Source organism: Aspergillus nomiae, assembly GCF_001204775.2.
Source record: "Aspergillus nomiae NRRL 13137 chromosome Unknown contig00489, whole genome shotgun sequence".
Lineage (NCBI taxonomy): Eukaryota > Fungi > Ascomycota > Eurotiomycetes > Eurotiales > Aspergillaceae > Aspergillus > Aspergillus nomiae.
Window position 1 is genome coordinate 1 of NW_015378544.1, and position 15986 is coordinate 15986.

At 49.2% G+C, this 15986-nt stretch overlaps 5 protein-coding genes across 5 annotated transcripts; 2 read left to right on the plus strand and 3 right to left on the minus strand.

The window, feature by feature from the left end:
* Positions 1-506: 506 nt before the first annotated feature.
* ANOM_011265 (putative homeobox and C2H2 transcription factor) lies at positions 507-2351 on the minus strand (the record flags this gene model as incomplete). Its single annotated transcript, XM_015556521.1, has 1 exon — positions 507-2351. One exon carries the CDS (start codon positions 2349-2351, stop codon positions 507-509), a length of 1845 nt encoding a protein of 614 aa, XP_015402060.1.
* Positions 2352-2676: 325 nt separating this feature from the next.
* ANOM_011266 (putative diaminopropionate ammonia-lyase) lies at positions 2677-4943 on the minus strand (the record flags this gene model as incomplete). The annotated part of the gene is made up of 2 exons (XM_015556522.1): positions 2677-3065; positions 3125-4943. The coding sequence occupies 2 exons, from the start codon at positions 4941-4943 to the stop codon at positions 2677-2679; spliced, it is 2208 nt and encodes a 735-aa protein (XP_015402062.1).
* Positions 4944-5425: 482 nt separating this feature from the next.
* Positions 5426-8603, minus strand: ANOM_011267 (uncharacterized protein; the record flags this gene model as incomplete). Its single annotated transcript, XM_015556523.1, has 6 exons — positions 5426-5504; positions 5562-6380; positions 6464-6781; positions 6851-7032; positions 7674-7897; positions 7958-8603. The coding sequence occupies 6 exons, from the start codon at positions 8601-8603 to the stop codon at positions 5426-5428; spliced, it is 2268 nt and encodes a 755-aa protein (XP_015402061.1).
* A 2032-nt stretch (positions 8604-10635) lies between these two features.
* ANOM_011268 (putative importin beta-2 subunit) lies at positions 10636-13670 on the plus strand (the record flags this gene model as incomplete). The annotated part of the gene is made up of 3 exons (XM_015556524.1): positions 10636-10737; positions 10900-13509; positions 13569-13670. 3 exons carry the CDS (start codon positions 10636-10638, stop codon positions 13668-13670), a joined length of 2814 nt encoding a protein of 937 aa, XP_015402064.1.
* Positions 13671-14438: 768 nt separating this feature from the next.
* On the plus strand, positions 14439-15230 carry ANOM_011269 (40S ribosomal eS28 domain-containing protein; the record flags this gene model as incomplete). The annotated part of the gene is made up of 3 exons (XM_015556525.1): positions 14439-14559; positions 14645-14728; positions 14790-15230. Coding segments are annotated over 3 exons (267 nt in total), but the record flags the coding sequence as incomplete, so codon positions are not given.
* Between the last annotated feature and the right edge of the window lie 756 nt (positions 15231-15986).

Sequence of the window (15986 nt, forward strand, 5' to 3'; positions counted from 1 at the left end):
TTCAGCAACCACACCCTAGTGATCCAAAGGAAGACGCTCCATCCATAATCGAAGCATCAGATATTATTTCCTTGGACGATGCTAAGAAACGGACAGGTATCTTTGAGCATTTGGTATATGACATCAAGAAGTTGGTGTGGGCATAGATCTGACAGTATATATCATCCTCTTATGTGGCTTACGAGCGAACACAATTTCTTCAGAAGCTATACAAGATCCCGCATAATACTTTTGGATTTGCTGAGAGTATACAAGAACCAATTATTTGTTTTCCAACCGATTGGACCCGCCCTTTCTCAGTTGATATTTGCTCTACTGTTTTTATATTTCACATCACTCGTGCTTACGGGGTGAGACACCACATATAAATGTATATACCGTGTGGCATCGAGAAGATGGCTATGAGTTAATGATATATATGTACCTCACCACACTGTTTGACTCTCCAGGAAGCAGGTTCACCGGTTCACCGCGCCATCCTTAGATCATTCCCTCTATTCCTGCATTCAAGTTCCCTGGTCACGTTTTCCCGGTAACACCGCATTTCTTAGAACACTCGATATTTCTGCCTCTAACCCCCAGTCACCTTCCCACTGCTCCATCCGGACGCCCTCTTTGAAATGCCCTGCTAGATGATTGGTCCTTAAGGCCCAGTTACTGAGTTCCAGACCACAGAATCCACAACGGCTTCGTATATCACCTCTCGTCAAGCGCCAAGCATCAAGATCCGGGATTGGGGCCTTCGTACAGCTATGGAACTTGCGTAGGTGCTGCCATAAATGGTCTTTTCGGGTGAACGACCGCTGGTCTATTGGCTTTTCTGCACAGACGCGGAAGTCATGTTCCTCCCAGTGGGCTTGGGACGGCCATGATAGAGGGCAGACTTTACACGCGATCGGGTTTGGTTCGGCCATTTCTAAGTCTGCGAGGTTCGGTGTGCAGACCCATGATTCTAAGGAAAGGTGGACACTTGTCTCGTGACGGGTCCAATCGTTCTTCTTTTTGAAGCATTTTGGACAGAATGTGCACTGGTATCGGTATTCCTCGGCAGCATGTGAGGATCGACGTTTGTGCCGTTTAGGTGGCTTGATGGGGAATGGTAAGGCGCCTTCGTGGGGGGATTGGTGACTCCATGCCGTGGATATGCTGTCGGATGACGCTTCAGATTGTCTGCTCCCGAATCCTGAGACTGAAGAGTCGAAGAGGGAAGATGATGCCGAGTCGAAGTTCAGCGATGGTGATCCGGTTGGGAGACGACTAGTTTCAGAGGGCAAACCACTCCAGCTTGACTCTGCCGTGGAAGAAGCAATGGCGTCCCTAATCGCTGATTCAGGCACTGGGTCGTCTTCTGGAGGAGATGCCTGCCATCGCTCCAAGGGTGTCATCGCGGTCCACTGACTAGTAGGCATTGGGGAGCCAGCTCGGTTGATCTGAGGGCGGCCGGAGAAATCCATCTTCTGCTTCTGACGTCGACGGGCATTGGCAAACCACGTCGAGATCCGTTTCTTGGAGAAGCCTGTCTCACGGGCAAGCTGCGATTTTTGTTCCTCGGATGGATAGGGACACTCCTGGTTCTGAAGGAACCATGCCCGCAAGACTCTGGCTCCCTTTCTGACAAACTGCTTGGAGTCTTTTGGCTCAGTCCTTCCTCTTGAGTGGTCTAGCATAGAAAGGTCGAGCTCGTTCTCTTGCTCCGGGATGGTCATCTGGTCCGCAAAAGCGACATCTTCCCTCAGCTCCCGGAGCCCATGAAGATGACCGATTGCCGGAGCGAGAGTCTCAAACCCGGAAGGTTGGCGCTTCTCTCCTACTGCCAGACTGCATTCGCGGAATAAAGCCACGCAGCTCGAGCACGATGTGATTGGGTTCGGATTCGCTGGAGTAGTCCGGATAATCAGGCACTGCAACCGGTGTTTACGGCAATAGCTACAGGGATGCGGTGGGCAATAAGCACCATCCAGGAATTGGGTTACATCAGTAAGTCCTCGACGCATAGGCACGGGGTTATATATATCTGGGGGTTGGCCAATAGATGTAGGAGTACCGGTCTTGTTTATTTGGGTGTCCAGCGGTGGAACGGTAGGGTCGCCTTGGATAGGAAAAAGTGATGGCATCTCGGCTTGTCCAGATGGATCAGAAGCTATCCAATGTGACCACTGTTCATAATTCGGGTCTGAAGAAGCACCAAGCAGCTCAGCGTTGAGTGCATCCCAGTCGAAGGCAGCATTTTCCTCTAGTGGCCAATTGAGGAAGTTCATATCTGGCACATCGATGCCGTCGGCTGACCCATCTTCTGGTTTAGAGACTTGTGAAAAGTCATGTGGCAAATCGAATCCAGATGCACCTTCCATGTTTATGTATATATGTCCACAGGGTCCCTGAAGGGAAGAAGTGGTTGAGTTCATCAAAAGAATCACGTCACGTTCTCTCTACAAGTTTGGATGCTGCTGACTCACACCAGAACCTGCTTAAAGCGGTTTAGCCTGACTGCTGACCGCAGCATGGAATTACTGAATGATCCATATCTACTAGCTACGCGTACTAGTACTACTGACTATATCAGAAGATCTTACAAGATGAATTGTACTCTCTATACGCTGGGTAGCTTATCGTTTGGTCACTTCAGAACTATGTACAATATAGAAGACTTTGCTAGCATGCAGAATATCTCAGCAATCACCGACAAAAGTCTTCAATCAGTCTCCTGAAGACATTCTCCTGGTGCTGCAGACTCTCGACCTCGACCCATTCCTCCTTGCTGTGTAGTCCCTCACCTCTAGGACCGTACACTATTGACGGAATTCCTGCCTCGCTGAGCAGCGCCGCATCGCACCAGAAAGGTGCACTGCTTACTTGAGGAGTACTCCCCAGCACAGCAGTTGCACAAGCGAGCGCTCTCTCAACAAAGGGATGGCCAGTCGCCAACTTCTGCGTCGGGCGGAGCATGGTAGCGCGAGGCTCCGAATACAGGAACTTTGGGTTCTCCCGGACAATACCCTCCAAAAGGTTCTTAAGGTCACTTAAGATCGACTCCTGCGTCTGACAGGGTATAGTACGGAATTCAACTGTGATGGTGCATTTCGCGGGATATGAGGAAGCTCTTCGCCGCCTTGAATTAACCCACAATGCAAGGATGCCGGCCCCAACACGTCATCGACAGGTAGCTGCTGTTGATATTGCTCAAGAGCACGAAGGAACCAACCGGCATAAAGAATAGCGTCTTGTCCTGCACCGGGGTTGGATCCGTGAGCAGCAACGCCGAGGATATCGATCTCAACCCACAGAAATCCCTTGTGGGCTGTGACTACCTGGCCCATGGTAGGCTCAGGAATGACTGCAGCATCGGCACGCCAACCTGCTGCCAACAGGTCGCGTGTGCCTTGAGAAGCATCCTCCTCATCCGAAACAGCAGCAACGATCACATCCCCGCGAAGATTGTGGCCGCTGGCTTTGGCGGCTGATACTGCTGCCAGTGCTGCTGCCAAACCTCCCTTCATATCGAGACTGCCTCTTCCGAACACTACTTGCCGGCCGTCTTTCTCACCCAATGTTCCCGACAGAGGATCTTTCTCGTAGCTTGAGAGGCTTACGGTGTCGATATGGCCGTTGAACATCAAGGACTTACCTCCCCCGGAACCGCGCAGGACTCCGACGATGGATGGTCTCCCGGAGACGGTCTCGATCCAGTGATGTTCGATGCCTCGGTGAGCAAACCACGCGGCCAAGTAGTTTGCGATCTGGTTCTCTCCAGCACCGTCTGTCAACGATAGTGAGGGATTCGAGGAATTGATCGTCGTGAGGATCTGCGTCAGCCCGACTGAGTCTTCCACGGACACTTCCTTCGGGATGGGATACGGCCGTGGACCTTCCGTACTGAGTAGAACAACCACGGTGTCTTTGTTCAGGAGAGTTTGCGCCTCCTTTGCCGCAGCAAGCCGCTTCAGCGTAGCCAACGATGCAGCACCGCAAGGTCCAGCCTTTATCGACTGGGTAGCGAGGTATTCAACTGCGGCGTGGCATTCATGACTAGAAATTGTAACACATGCATCAACAAGTCTTTGTAAATAAGACCACGCAGTGGTCGACACGGTACCACAGTTCATCCCATCCATAATCGTCGACGACGTTTGAACAGCGACCGGTTTCCCAGATCCCAGGCTAGAATGCAGACAAGGTGCTGAGTCCGGCTCCGCCGCCACAACCGATATGGGCGCATCTCTAGATTTGCAGTGTCTCGCTACTGCCTGCGCCAGACTGCCAACTCCAACAGGTGTAACAACGAGGTTGCACTGCAGGCCTTCCTTGGCGATCTGTTCATCGACCTCCATCATCATTGTCGAGTATCCCTCTACAATCCACGAGGGAATGTCTTCGTAGCCATCAAAGGCAGTATCTTGCACCAAAATGCCCCCGGCAATAGCCTGAGCGACATCTGCTGCCTCCCTCACTGCCTGATCATAGTCACCCTGGACAACAATCACACGGGCGCCCTCGCTCCCAATGAGCCGCTGTGTAGACTCATCCATACTCCGCGGAACAAAGATATCCGCCTTGCTGTCGAGCAGTCTCGCAATGAAGGCAACAGCTCGTCCATGATTACCCTCCGTAGCCGCAACCAGCGTAATCGAAGCGTCCTTCACTCTAGCCGACAACTCATCCAAGCCAATCGTGGGCGGGAGGCCCAGATGGGTGGTAACAGCCCGATAGCAGCCCCACGAGGCACCCAGGACTTTGAAAGCCGGGAGGCCAAACCGATCACTTTCATCCTTGACAAAAACGGCACGAACGCCTAATTCTTTTGCGAGCTCAGGTACGGGAGTCAACGGTGTCGGGGCGTAGTTGGGTAGTGATTGATGGAATTCTTTGAGACCTTGGATATCTTGAGGGTCGCAGCGTGCATTTGCCGCGGCGGGGTTGAAGTATATGGGCCGGCGAGCGGACATGTTGACAATAATTGAGATTCTATTTTTAAAATCAGGGATATAATATCAGACTGGGAATATTAATATTACTTGCACTGATTTTCGCACTTATGTAGGCTTCTCTTGAGCCCTCGCTGATATCCAATTACCGAGAATGAGTCCCTGCAGCCTTCCGATGACATTCAAGCGCCTTCCATGAACATCTCCACTTAGGTGATAACATCCACTTTTCATAACCTTCCTCTCCATCAGACAAAACAATTTTTTATTCAATTCCATAGATTGGTTGAATTTTGTATCTTATTGTGCTGATCAGTGTGGGGTATATATAAACAAGTGAAACTGTAAGAATGTTATTAGATTCATAGAGGTAGATGAGGTCTGGATAGTATAGTAAGAAAAGAAAATAGACTCTATCAGATTTCTGAAATCTAATTTAAAATTATACCAAACAAGAAATAAGCATCGCTCATATATTATTAAGCCCAGTTCTATTTTCCTAGCTATGCATTGGCATCTTTCTTCATCCGAGCTTGATCGTAGTTAACAACCGCTTCAAGTAAAGCCTGAGTCCCCAAAGCACTGTAAATCGCAAAGTTAGCACTACAACCACTGTCAAAGTGGTTTGGACGAACTCACCAATCTTCAGGGCGGCAATACTCCTCCGGATGATGGCTGACCCCGTCGCGGCACGGAACGAAGATCATAGTCGAGGGACAATGTCTACTAGTATTCACAGTATCATGTCCAGCACCGCTGGTAATGTCCATGTATTGTCCAGCGCCAACAAGCTCGTCAGCGGCAGTGCGAACTGCACCAATGCAGTCCTTGTCAAACTTGACAGCAGCAGAATCCGTATCTATCGTCCAGTCGAACGAAACACCCTTCCCGTCTTGCTTTGCGATGCTAGCGAAGGATTCAAGACATTCCTTCTGCACAGCGTGCACCACTTCATCCTCGAGATGTCGGATGTCCAAGGTGAACGTTACTTGCGAAGCAACAGTGTTCGTAGATGCATTAGAAGGTATCTTGAGTACGCCAGTGGATGCCAGCGCCCCATGTTGCTTTGCAATCTCATTCGATGCGGCAATCATCTTAGATGCGGCGAGTAGGGGGTCCTGACGAGCGCTGAAGGGCGTCGTGCCCGTGTGCGCATCTCGTCCGTACACGGTGAAGGTTAGCCATCTATATCCCTGGGCGCCTTGGACTACACCTAGCGACCGGCCGGTTTCCACGAGGATAGGACCTTGCTCGATGTGCAGCTCGAAGTGTGCGCCAAGGGGGAAGCCCTCAGGTGAACAGGGGATGTCTCCCAGGTATCCGTGTCGTTCTAATTCCGAACGGAGTGTCACGTTGGGATCATGGATATCTTGAAGGTTCCAGGCCTGCTCAATGGGGATTACGCCAGCCCATACGCCAGAGGAGCACATAGATTTGGGGAACCGAGCTCCTTCCTCGCTGTCATCTTGTCAGTACCCAGCTCAGAAGTGGACGCTATGGGGAAGGAAATATCCGACCCAAAAAAGAACAAGGGTGCATACTTAGTCCAATTAACCAAACCGACATCGTAATTCGTCTGATACCCATTCTCCTTCATAGTCCGCAGTACCTCCAATGCCGCCATTATACCAAGAATTCCATCATACCGACCGCCACGCGGTTGTGTGTCTAAATGACTGCCCATGGCGATCATAGGCGCCGACGAGTTCAGACGACCTTTCTGTCTTGCGAACATATTGCCCATCTGGTCCACATGGAGTGTGCAACCCAGCTTTCTGACCTCATCATCAAGCCAGCGGCGCACACTCGCGTCGGCATCGGTCAGGGTTAGACGAGCCATGCCGGTATCTGTGGAATTCCTGTAGTATATGTTAGATGAGGAGTTATGCAAACCATGCAGGACTCTAAATTACTTAGGTGTGACGTACTTGCCGTATCTATGAGCCGCGCCCCATTCACACGTTTCGTGCAACGTTTCCCATAGTCGGTTGTGGTTGATCTTAAGGCCTGATAATTGGCGACGGGAGGTTGTCGAGAATTGTTTCGCAGAATTTGCGAATAGGGCGCGGCCGGTGCGCTTAATGAAATGCATAGTGTTGGTGGCTTCAATCTATGCTAATATAATAAGACACAATGACATGACCTGCAAGGGTTGGAGGTAGTGAGGGCGAATCCTCGATATATAAATATCTACCCATACAACACAAAATACCTAGTAGTGCCGTACGCCTTCTGTCGACAACGCTCAGTGGAGACAAAAGATACTCCACTTGAATCCTACGTTACTAACCTCATTGACATAGAAAAGCTAGCCCCCCTAAAAAAAGTGAGAGGGAGAACGAAACCTATGTGAGCGCAAGGATTTGCATGATGGGTGCTGAGCGCCTTCCAACAACATCCGGTGGCGGATTCCACTGTTGCTGGCCAGCGACGAACGGTAACTCTGGTAATGCTAATCAACACTGCAAGCCAATTTTTTGTTTTCTTTTCTTTCTTCTTCCTTTATTTCTACTCCATATTTTGATCTAGGAACCCCGACTCTCATATCAAGTATTAATAATCCAATTCATAATTACATTAAACACTAAATATATACTTGCTACCTGCTATGGAGCTTATGTATAATGCGTGACCATCATAGACAACGAAGACAACAAAACCATTTTAGTCTCCAGAGACTATAACCAGTCATTAAAGGGCTTTTTTCATCTCTGCTTGAGTTTCATAACAACGGTCATCCACGCCCTCTACCTCCTGAACAAGTTTTTCCATCTCCTCGACCTGTTTCTTGATTTCTTTCTGAGTCATCCGCACTTCGCGATCAAAAAGCTCTCGGTTCGGCTTCCTATAGCTTCCTCCGATACGGTCCCAGATGGTCAGAAATTGGCCGTAGTTGTAATTGAAATAGTAGTGGTGAATAGTATGACAGGCGGAGCCATTGATAACAGGTGAGTCAAGGGCATACTCTCCATCATCTACCATGAATCAACAAAACTTATGTCACGAGTTGGGACTGGTATGGGAAACAAACTTACGGATCATAACAGTCCAGATCGTCACAAAGATAAACAGACCCAGGTAGGCGACCTTCTGGAGAGGGAATATGATAGGAAAGACATGGTATGACAGGCTCTGCGCCCACCCATCCAGCGGATGAAAGGCGTAGCTGGCAAATGGAGTCGAGATGATCCACTTGTGATGGGGCTTGTGTAGATGCTTGTAGACCTTGGGGTGATGCTCTCCACGATGAATCCAATAGATTCCGAAGTCGGTGAACGCAATGAAGATAGGATATTGGAGGTATGTATAAAGCGGAAAAGGCGCTTGGCTGGAGAAATCGTACAGCTTTGTGTATCCGCGGACTTCAGCTAGGAAGAATGGAACAGTGAGGGCTGCCATCACGGGCATTGCATTCACGGCTTGCGCAATCTCCATGGAAATCTGGTTACGTAGGAACTTCGGATGTTTCATGGCGCGCTTGTCGTAGACGAAGTGAAACGAAAGTGTTGCGCTGAGGAAGTAGAGAACGATGCCAAATGCCCTGTCCGAAGAACAATCCATATCATCAGTCCCGATCCCTTCTGACAAAATAGCAGCTAGAGGCCCAACCATGTAATAAGAAACAAACTCAAACTTTGCCGAAGGAGGTGGTCTCTTGGCAAGATACTTTGTGTAGCCCATTTGGAAGGCAATAGGACGAAATAACGATTGACACTTTCGTTCAATGTGGCCAGTTCTGTGCCATTGGAGGAAAAGTAGTGTGCTATTCTCGTTGCACCATGTCGTGGGAGAATCGCTGCATACAGTCGGTCGAAGACTAGGGTGTCCAGCACATCCAGAATAACATCCATGGTGTACCGCTTGATTCACGCTTATCGGAGGGTAGTCAACAGGCGAAAAGCGAATAGGACAAGGAAATCATTGTTATTTAGTTTCAAATCTTCACATATACATTTTTATTACCGCGTGAGCCGGAATACGGGAGTTCCGGGGTAAAGGATTAATTAGAGAAAGATTGCCAGAGATGGACATCCCTAAGTAGGACTAGTTACAAGGATGGTACAGACTTAGCATCAGGAACGGTACCTTGCAGACTGCTAGAAGACTGCCATGAACAGTGTAGGCTGTGTTGTACCTTACGATGCGGCGGCATACTAGCAAGTATCATGTCATGACCCACTAGAGGATCGCCTGACGCATTCCGGGAATCCTTGGTGGTGTGGTACACAGGATGGATACTCCGTAGCACTAGTACCTCTCGTATAACTAAGGAGGAAGAATATTCATAGGCAGGGAGAAACAGCATCAACATGTGACTTTTACTAAACCTTGACAAAGTTAGGTACATCTCCGGTTGATTATATACATGGCATGTTGATCGCAACTACTGTCCATGATAACGCAATATAACACCACCCTGTACTGTTTTCAGTTGAGCTCTCTTATCTTCTTTTGATCTTCAAATGACCCTTACGTATAACCATAGGGATGTGGAATTAGAATATACGAAGTTTTAAGGGCTTGGGATGTGCTCTGTCGACTTCTTATTCCTATCAGGAGCAATATATCACGTATGTGCCATGCAGTCGCAGATCACACAAGGATGATACAATAGCCATGACAGGCTAATCACTTTTCCTGATAACTTACTCTGGAGTCAATTTAAACGGGCCGGGAGATCGATGCATCGTCCAAAAAGGTCCAGCGGGTCAGTTGGATAAGCAGATGGCGTATGTATTGTACAGTACATACCTACTTGTATGGACTGTATCACTTTGTTACGTGAATGGACCTGTGACTGCATCCTCTCAGGACTGGGATTACTGCGCAGGATGCGGTTGGTGGGGCAAGGAGATGGTGTTTGTGATATGAATGCATTGGTTTAGACCAACCCATGCCGCCAGTTTCTAAATATCTAATCGAGTAGGAAGAGTCCATGCTGATAACAGTGGTACTGACGCTGCTTACTAGGTTGAACCGTGGCCCCTCTTGGGCAGCAGAAATCCGATCAATACGGTATTGGCAATACTTCTGTGGTTTGAAAGAAATCCCCTGCTGAAAGTGGAATGGCAAAATTACCGGGCACTGGGAACGCACGGCCACAAGACCGTCTCAATACCCACCAATCAAGTAATGCCTGTCAACAGTTTCCCATTCAACGAACATTATCGCTTCAGGAGTGATTTGAATTTTCCCTTATACCTGCTGATAATCTATATTGGACAGGACTGAGGGTCACTTTGCTACCGGACAACGAAAGACAAAGCGCCGTTGAATCCGCCACCTAGAGAGAAAAAACTTGAATAACAGACCTGTTATTTTGGTTCCGTATACGGTCCGCGACCATCATCTCCCATCATCACTGTTCGCCTTCCTACCCTAAAGTTTTTTTTCCTTTTTTTTTTACTCAATAAAAAAAAGCTTTATCCTTTAGTCAGTATTATTGCACGTAACAGACAATCTGTCACTTTAATCGATAGGGAGGGGAAAATCATCTTATCTCTCAACTTTTCAATACTTTTTTTATTGAAAAGAAAAAAAAAAGACCACCTCTGGGGAAGAAGGGGTTGGAGCCGCTTCGCACCAAAATCCACGGCGGGGTTTCCTGTGCGACTACTGTACACACTTTCCACACCTTCTTTGCAACTCCCTCTCGGCGCTTTTCCTTCTCGCACCCGCAATTGCTCCTCGTCCTCCCCCTCTTGTGTGCACAATGGAGTGGCAACCTCAGGATGAGCCATTGAGGCAGCTGGCTTGCTGTCTCAGGGACTCTTTAAATGCTTATGACCGCAGCGCCCAAAAACAGGCCGAACAGGTGTGTTTCCTACCTCTCAATTTTTATCGGAGCCCCCGTTCATATACCGCTTTTGGATCTCTATACCACCACTTGCCTTGCTGCAAAATCTCCGGCACTCACACTCAAATAAAATGATTCACTGGCTTCTTCTAACTATTTTTTCTCTCTTTACCTTGTTAGATGCTAGTACAAGCGACTTCCTCCCCCGATTATGTTAACTACATCACTTATTTGTTCAGCACACCGCAGTCCCCCCAGCCGGTGGGGTTTGACGACAACACCTATGATATGGTCCGCTTTGCTGCTGCGATGAACCTGAAGACAAAGATTCGCGTAGCATACAATACGATTCCTCAGCCTTGTCTGTCATATATCCGAACGGTCACCCTGAGTGGACTCCGAGACAGAAACTTCCAAATACGGAGCTCGGCCGGTAGCATCATCACAGAATTGGTTCAACAGGCGGGTTTATTGGCATGGCCCGAAGTGCTGAATGAGCTCTTGTCCCTCGTGAGTAATGCATCAGGGGATGCTCCAGTCGCTGCACAAGAGGCCGCTATGTCGGCCCTCGCGAAGGTGTGCGAGGACAACCGCAAGATCCTCGAACGAGACTACCAGGGGCAGTGCCCTCTTAACGTTATTATTCCCAAGCTGCTAGAGTTCACTTCTAGTCAGAGCGCCAAGGTCCGGTCCATGGCGCTGGGTACCATCCATATCTTCCTTCCTCACAGACCCCAGGCATTGGTCGGTTCGATGGACCTGTTCTTGTCGCAGTTGTTCCAACTGGCCAACGATAATAGCACGGATGTGCGACGAACAGTTTGCCAGACATTCGCACAGCTGGTGGACTTTGCTCCCGAGAAACTCATCCCGCACATGGAAGGCTTAGTGAATTACATCATTATGCAGCAGCACAATCAAGAAGATCCCGAGCTGGCTCTCGATGCTGCAGAGTTTTGGCTCGTTGCAGGCGAACAGGCGAAGTTGCAACAACCGTTGGCTCCTCATATGTCTAAGATCGTCCCCGTGCTGCTTCAGAGCATGGTCTACGATGAGGATGACGCCATCCGCTTGGCAAGTGAGGGGGACGATGCCGAGCAGGAAGACCGGGTGGAAGATCTCAAGCCGCAATTTGCCAAGTCGAAAGGCTCTCGGCTAGACTCTTCAAAGCCTGAGGAACAGGCTAACGGCAACAATGCTGCTGAGGAACAAGACGAAGACGAGTTGAGCGAAGGTGAGATAGAGGACTCGGAATTCGGAGATGATCCCGAGGACGAGTGGACTCTGCGGAAATGCTCGGCCGCCGCATTAGATGTCTTCTCGAACGTCTATCACCAACCAATCTTCGAGATCATCCTGCCTTACCTGAAGGAGACCCTGCGCCACGACCAATGGCCACAGCGGGAAGCTGCTGTCCTGACCTTGGGCGCTGTTGCAGATGGATGTATGGATGCGGTTACTCCCCATCTGCCGGAGCTTGTTCCCTATCTTATCTCGCTTCTGAATGACTCGCAGCCTGTGGTGCGCCAGATCACTTGTTGGTGCTTGGGGCGATACTCTGAATGGGCCTCGCACCTCAACGACCCGACGGAGAGGGCGAGCTTTTTCGAACCTATGATGGAAGGTATTCTCCGTAGGATGCTAGACGGCAACAAGAAGGTCCAAGAGGCAGCTGCGTCCGCTTTTGCAAGCCTGGAAGAGAAGTCAGATGCCAACTTGATCCCCTACTGTGAACCAATCCTTCGGCAGTTCGTCCAGTGCTTCGGGAAATACAAAGACCGCAATATGTATATCCTGTATGACTGTGTCCAAACCCTGGCTGAGTGTGTCATGGGAGAATTGTCGAAGCCACACCTTGTTGACATCCTCATGCCTGCTCTTATCGACCGCTATAACAAGGTGTCGGATCAGTCTCGGGAGCTCTTTCCATTATTGGAATGCCTCGGCTACATCGCTGCTGCGTACGGCGATGCGTTTGCTCCCTTTGCCCCTCCTCTCTTCCAACGATGCATCAAGATCATCTACGAGAACCTACAGGAATATATGGCTTCCATCAATAACCAGGCTATCGAGGAGCCCGACAAGGATTTCTTGGTTACCAGTTTGGATCTTCTGAGTGCGATCATCCAGGCGATTGATCCCCAGAAGAGTGGCGAGCTAGTAGCCAATTCCCAGCCACGCTTCTTTGACCTCCTCTGCTTTTGTATGGAGGACCCGAACTATGAAGTGCGTCAGTCGTCCTACGCATTGCTTGGCGATTGTGCCATCAACATCTTCGCGCAACTGGAGGCTTTCATCCCCAACATCATGCCGACCCTTATCAAGCAGCTTGATCTGGACTTGATCAAAGACGATGACCGTCACACGGGCTTCAGCGTGCTCAACAACGCTTGCTGGTCCTGTGGAGAAATTGCAGTCAACGAAAAGGCGGCTCTGTCACCTTACGCCGACAAGCTGTACCAGGGCTTATATGTCATCATCAACAACGAGGAGATCATTGACTCCGTAAATGAGAACGCTGCAATGGCCTTGGGAAGATTGGGTATGTGTTGTTCCGATCAGCTTGCCCCTCGCCTTGGTGAGTACGCAGGCGCGTTCTTGAAATCTATGAATAAGATCGAATTCACGCGGGAGAAGGCCTCCGCCTTCCTGGGATTCAACCAAGTGGTCATGAAGAACCCACAGGCCATGGAAGCCAGCCTTGCGGATTACTTCCAGGCGATCGCCGCCTTCCCTACCAAGTCTCTCCACCAGGACGATTACCGTGATATCCAGAGCTCATTCCAGCAGGTAAGATATACATTTTGACTTGCCCCTTACTTCTTTCGATAATCACTAACAACGCACAGGTTCTGCAAGGCTATAAAAACTTGATACCCAACTTCGATTCGTTCCTCACCCAGCTTCCGGCTCACGTTGCTCAGAAACTTCGTTCTGTATACCAAATCTAGATTATGTCGGCATTGCTAGTGTTCAACGAGGGCAAAATTCTTGGCGAAAGGCGCACTAAAACTGCATTGCATTTTTATCTCTTCACCTTTTCCCCCATTCCTTTTTCATTTTAATCTACCTCTTGATTTCTCCTTATTCACTCTCACCGATGCGTCAAATCCATTGGATGGAGTGAGCAATGACCTTTGTTTTTCTTTGATTTTTGATTTTCTGTTGATTTCCCACCCATGGCGTGTTATTTTCTTTCGTTGTGGCGATTTCATGTCTGGGCCTGCATAGAGTGAGATCTAATGGGCCTGTACAAACAATCATGAGCCTGGGATAGCATATCCAAGGACTATATAAGAGACGGTGAAGGAATGACAATGATGACATGCATAATGGACTGACTCGGCGGATGAGTTCTGTGTACCATTTGGTTGATAGATTAGTACTATAGTAAATGAGCGCAGCAGATAGAAATCCATCAATGAGCGTAACGCTCGTTTAGTGAACACTTTTTTTTTCTTTTTCTTCCATTTCCCTTGTTGTACTCTTAGTCTGAGATTCTAATGTTGACTACCTAGATACTCGTATATGGATCATAGTTGAGGAAGAGAAGGTACCTACCTTGTACTTGGATAAACGTGCTTCTTTAGGTTAGTTTATCGAGATGGTCGCTTCGCTTTAAGGTTTGACCGAAGCGGAGAGGGTTCGGTGACGGGAAACCCTACCGAAGCGCACTGAAAATTATTCAGCACATCTCGACAACCGCCCGCGCCTCGCCTTCAACACACGCTCCTCGACTCGATCAATCGCAACCACAGCGAGAGAATCAATCATTCGCAATGGATTCCGCCAAGGCCCCCGTTAAGCTCGTGAAGGTGACCCGCGTCCTCGGCCGTACCGGTATGACCTGTCCCCGCGTTTTGGAGGCACCGAGATGATAGGAAGGTGTTGGGATTGAAGGGAGATGATATCTAACGAAGAGTAGGCTCTCGCGGTGGTGTGACCCAGGTCCGTGTCGAGTTCATGGATGACCAGAGCCGTTCTATCATCCGTAACGTCAAGGGCCCCGGTATGTTTCGCTCTATTCAAAGGTCGAAAATAGCGCCCGGCTGACTTGATAACCTTTACAGTCCGTGTCGACGACATCCTCTGCTTGCTCGAATCCGAACGTGAGGCCAGACGTCTTCGCTAAAAATATGCAAAAGCGACAAGGGGTCGGATTGGTTCTTCGGGAGGAGTACACTGGGGAATTATTGCGTTGGCTTATGGCGGCAACCATTCGGACATTGATTTTCATGTGTTAAGAGCCCAGCAATGGAATTCGCATCACGAATGGATCCAGACTTAATACATCTCCAAGGATATGGAACTACGAATACGGACATGATCGTTTGCCGCGTGCTGGATTGATGGGTCCCCTGGGAGCGAATGTTTTCTCTCGGGTTTACACATGGTTTCCGAGGAGTATGTGTGGACATCCTTCTGGAGGGACCTCCGGCACGTCGGTTTTATGGGATTGAAATGACAAAAAAAGAATTAGCGTTTTATCGAGATGCAACAATGGACATCTCGTGAACCGATCTTTCACATGTCTTTTTCCATATTCTGCCTGATGGCGGGGGTTGCTGTAGCCCAAGCCGACTTCTCTCTCTCGCCCTGCGCCTTCAGTTTGACGATTCGATCACCGATCTACCACGTTTGACTCGATGCGGATGCTACATCAATCCGATCAGCCGCGCACCGTGACTCTTTGACAGTGGTGCAATATGAGATTCGTCATTCAGTTTTCGCTTGTAGTTCTGACATGCGGGAGAGAGTCGAGCTTGTCCCACATTTGCACGTTCGCGAATCCGCCCTGGTTCTTCTGGAGTAGTAAATCGTAGCACTTGTAGCCTGAAGCTTGCATTTCTGCCCAGTCCCTGTAAGTCCCAAGGACGCATTCTAGATCGTCCACTGATGACTGCCATTCAACGGGTTCCACCACCTATTTGAATTTGTGGCAGAATGACAGGCCGACATTGGATTATCTTTGTATCTACTCCGTACTCAAGAATGAAGCGCAGCAGTTAACGATCTTGACCAGGGCAATCATCAAAGCATGACAATCACCAGCCTTTCCTGCTCTTTCCTACGAACCTTTCATAACCCCAGCTTCTCGCCAGGCCATTGTCCGCTACCATGTTGACATGCTGCATCGAACCGTAACGCTACCGGAAAGTGGTGTGAGCTTGCAGCTCATATTTGACCGCCACCACCCGTCTTTGTGTAAAAGCATTGTGTTCGCCACGTCTTGCATTCGGAGACTATACCACAATCTTTTCACATAG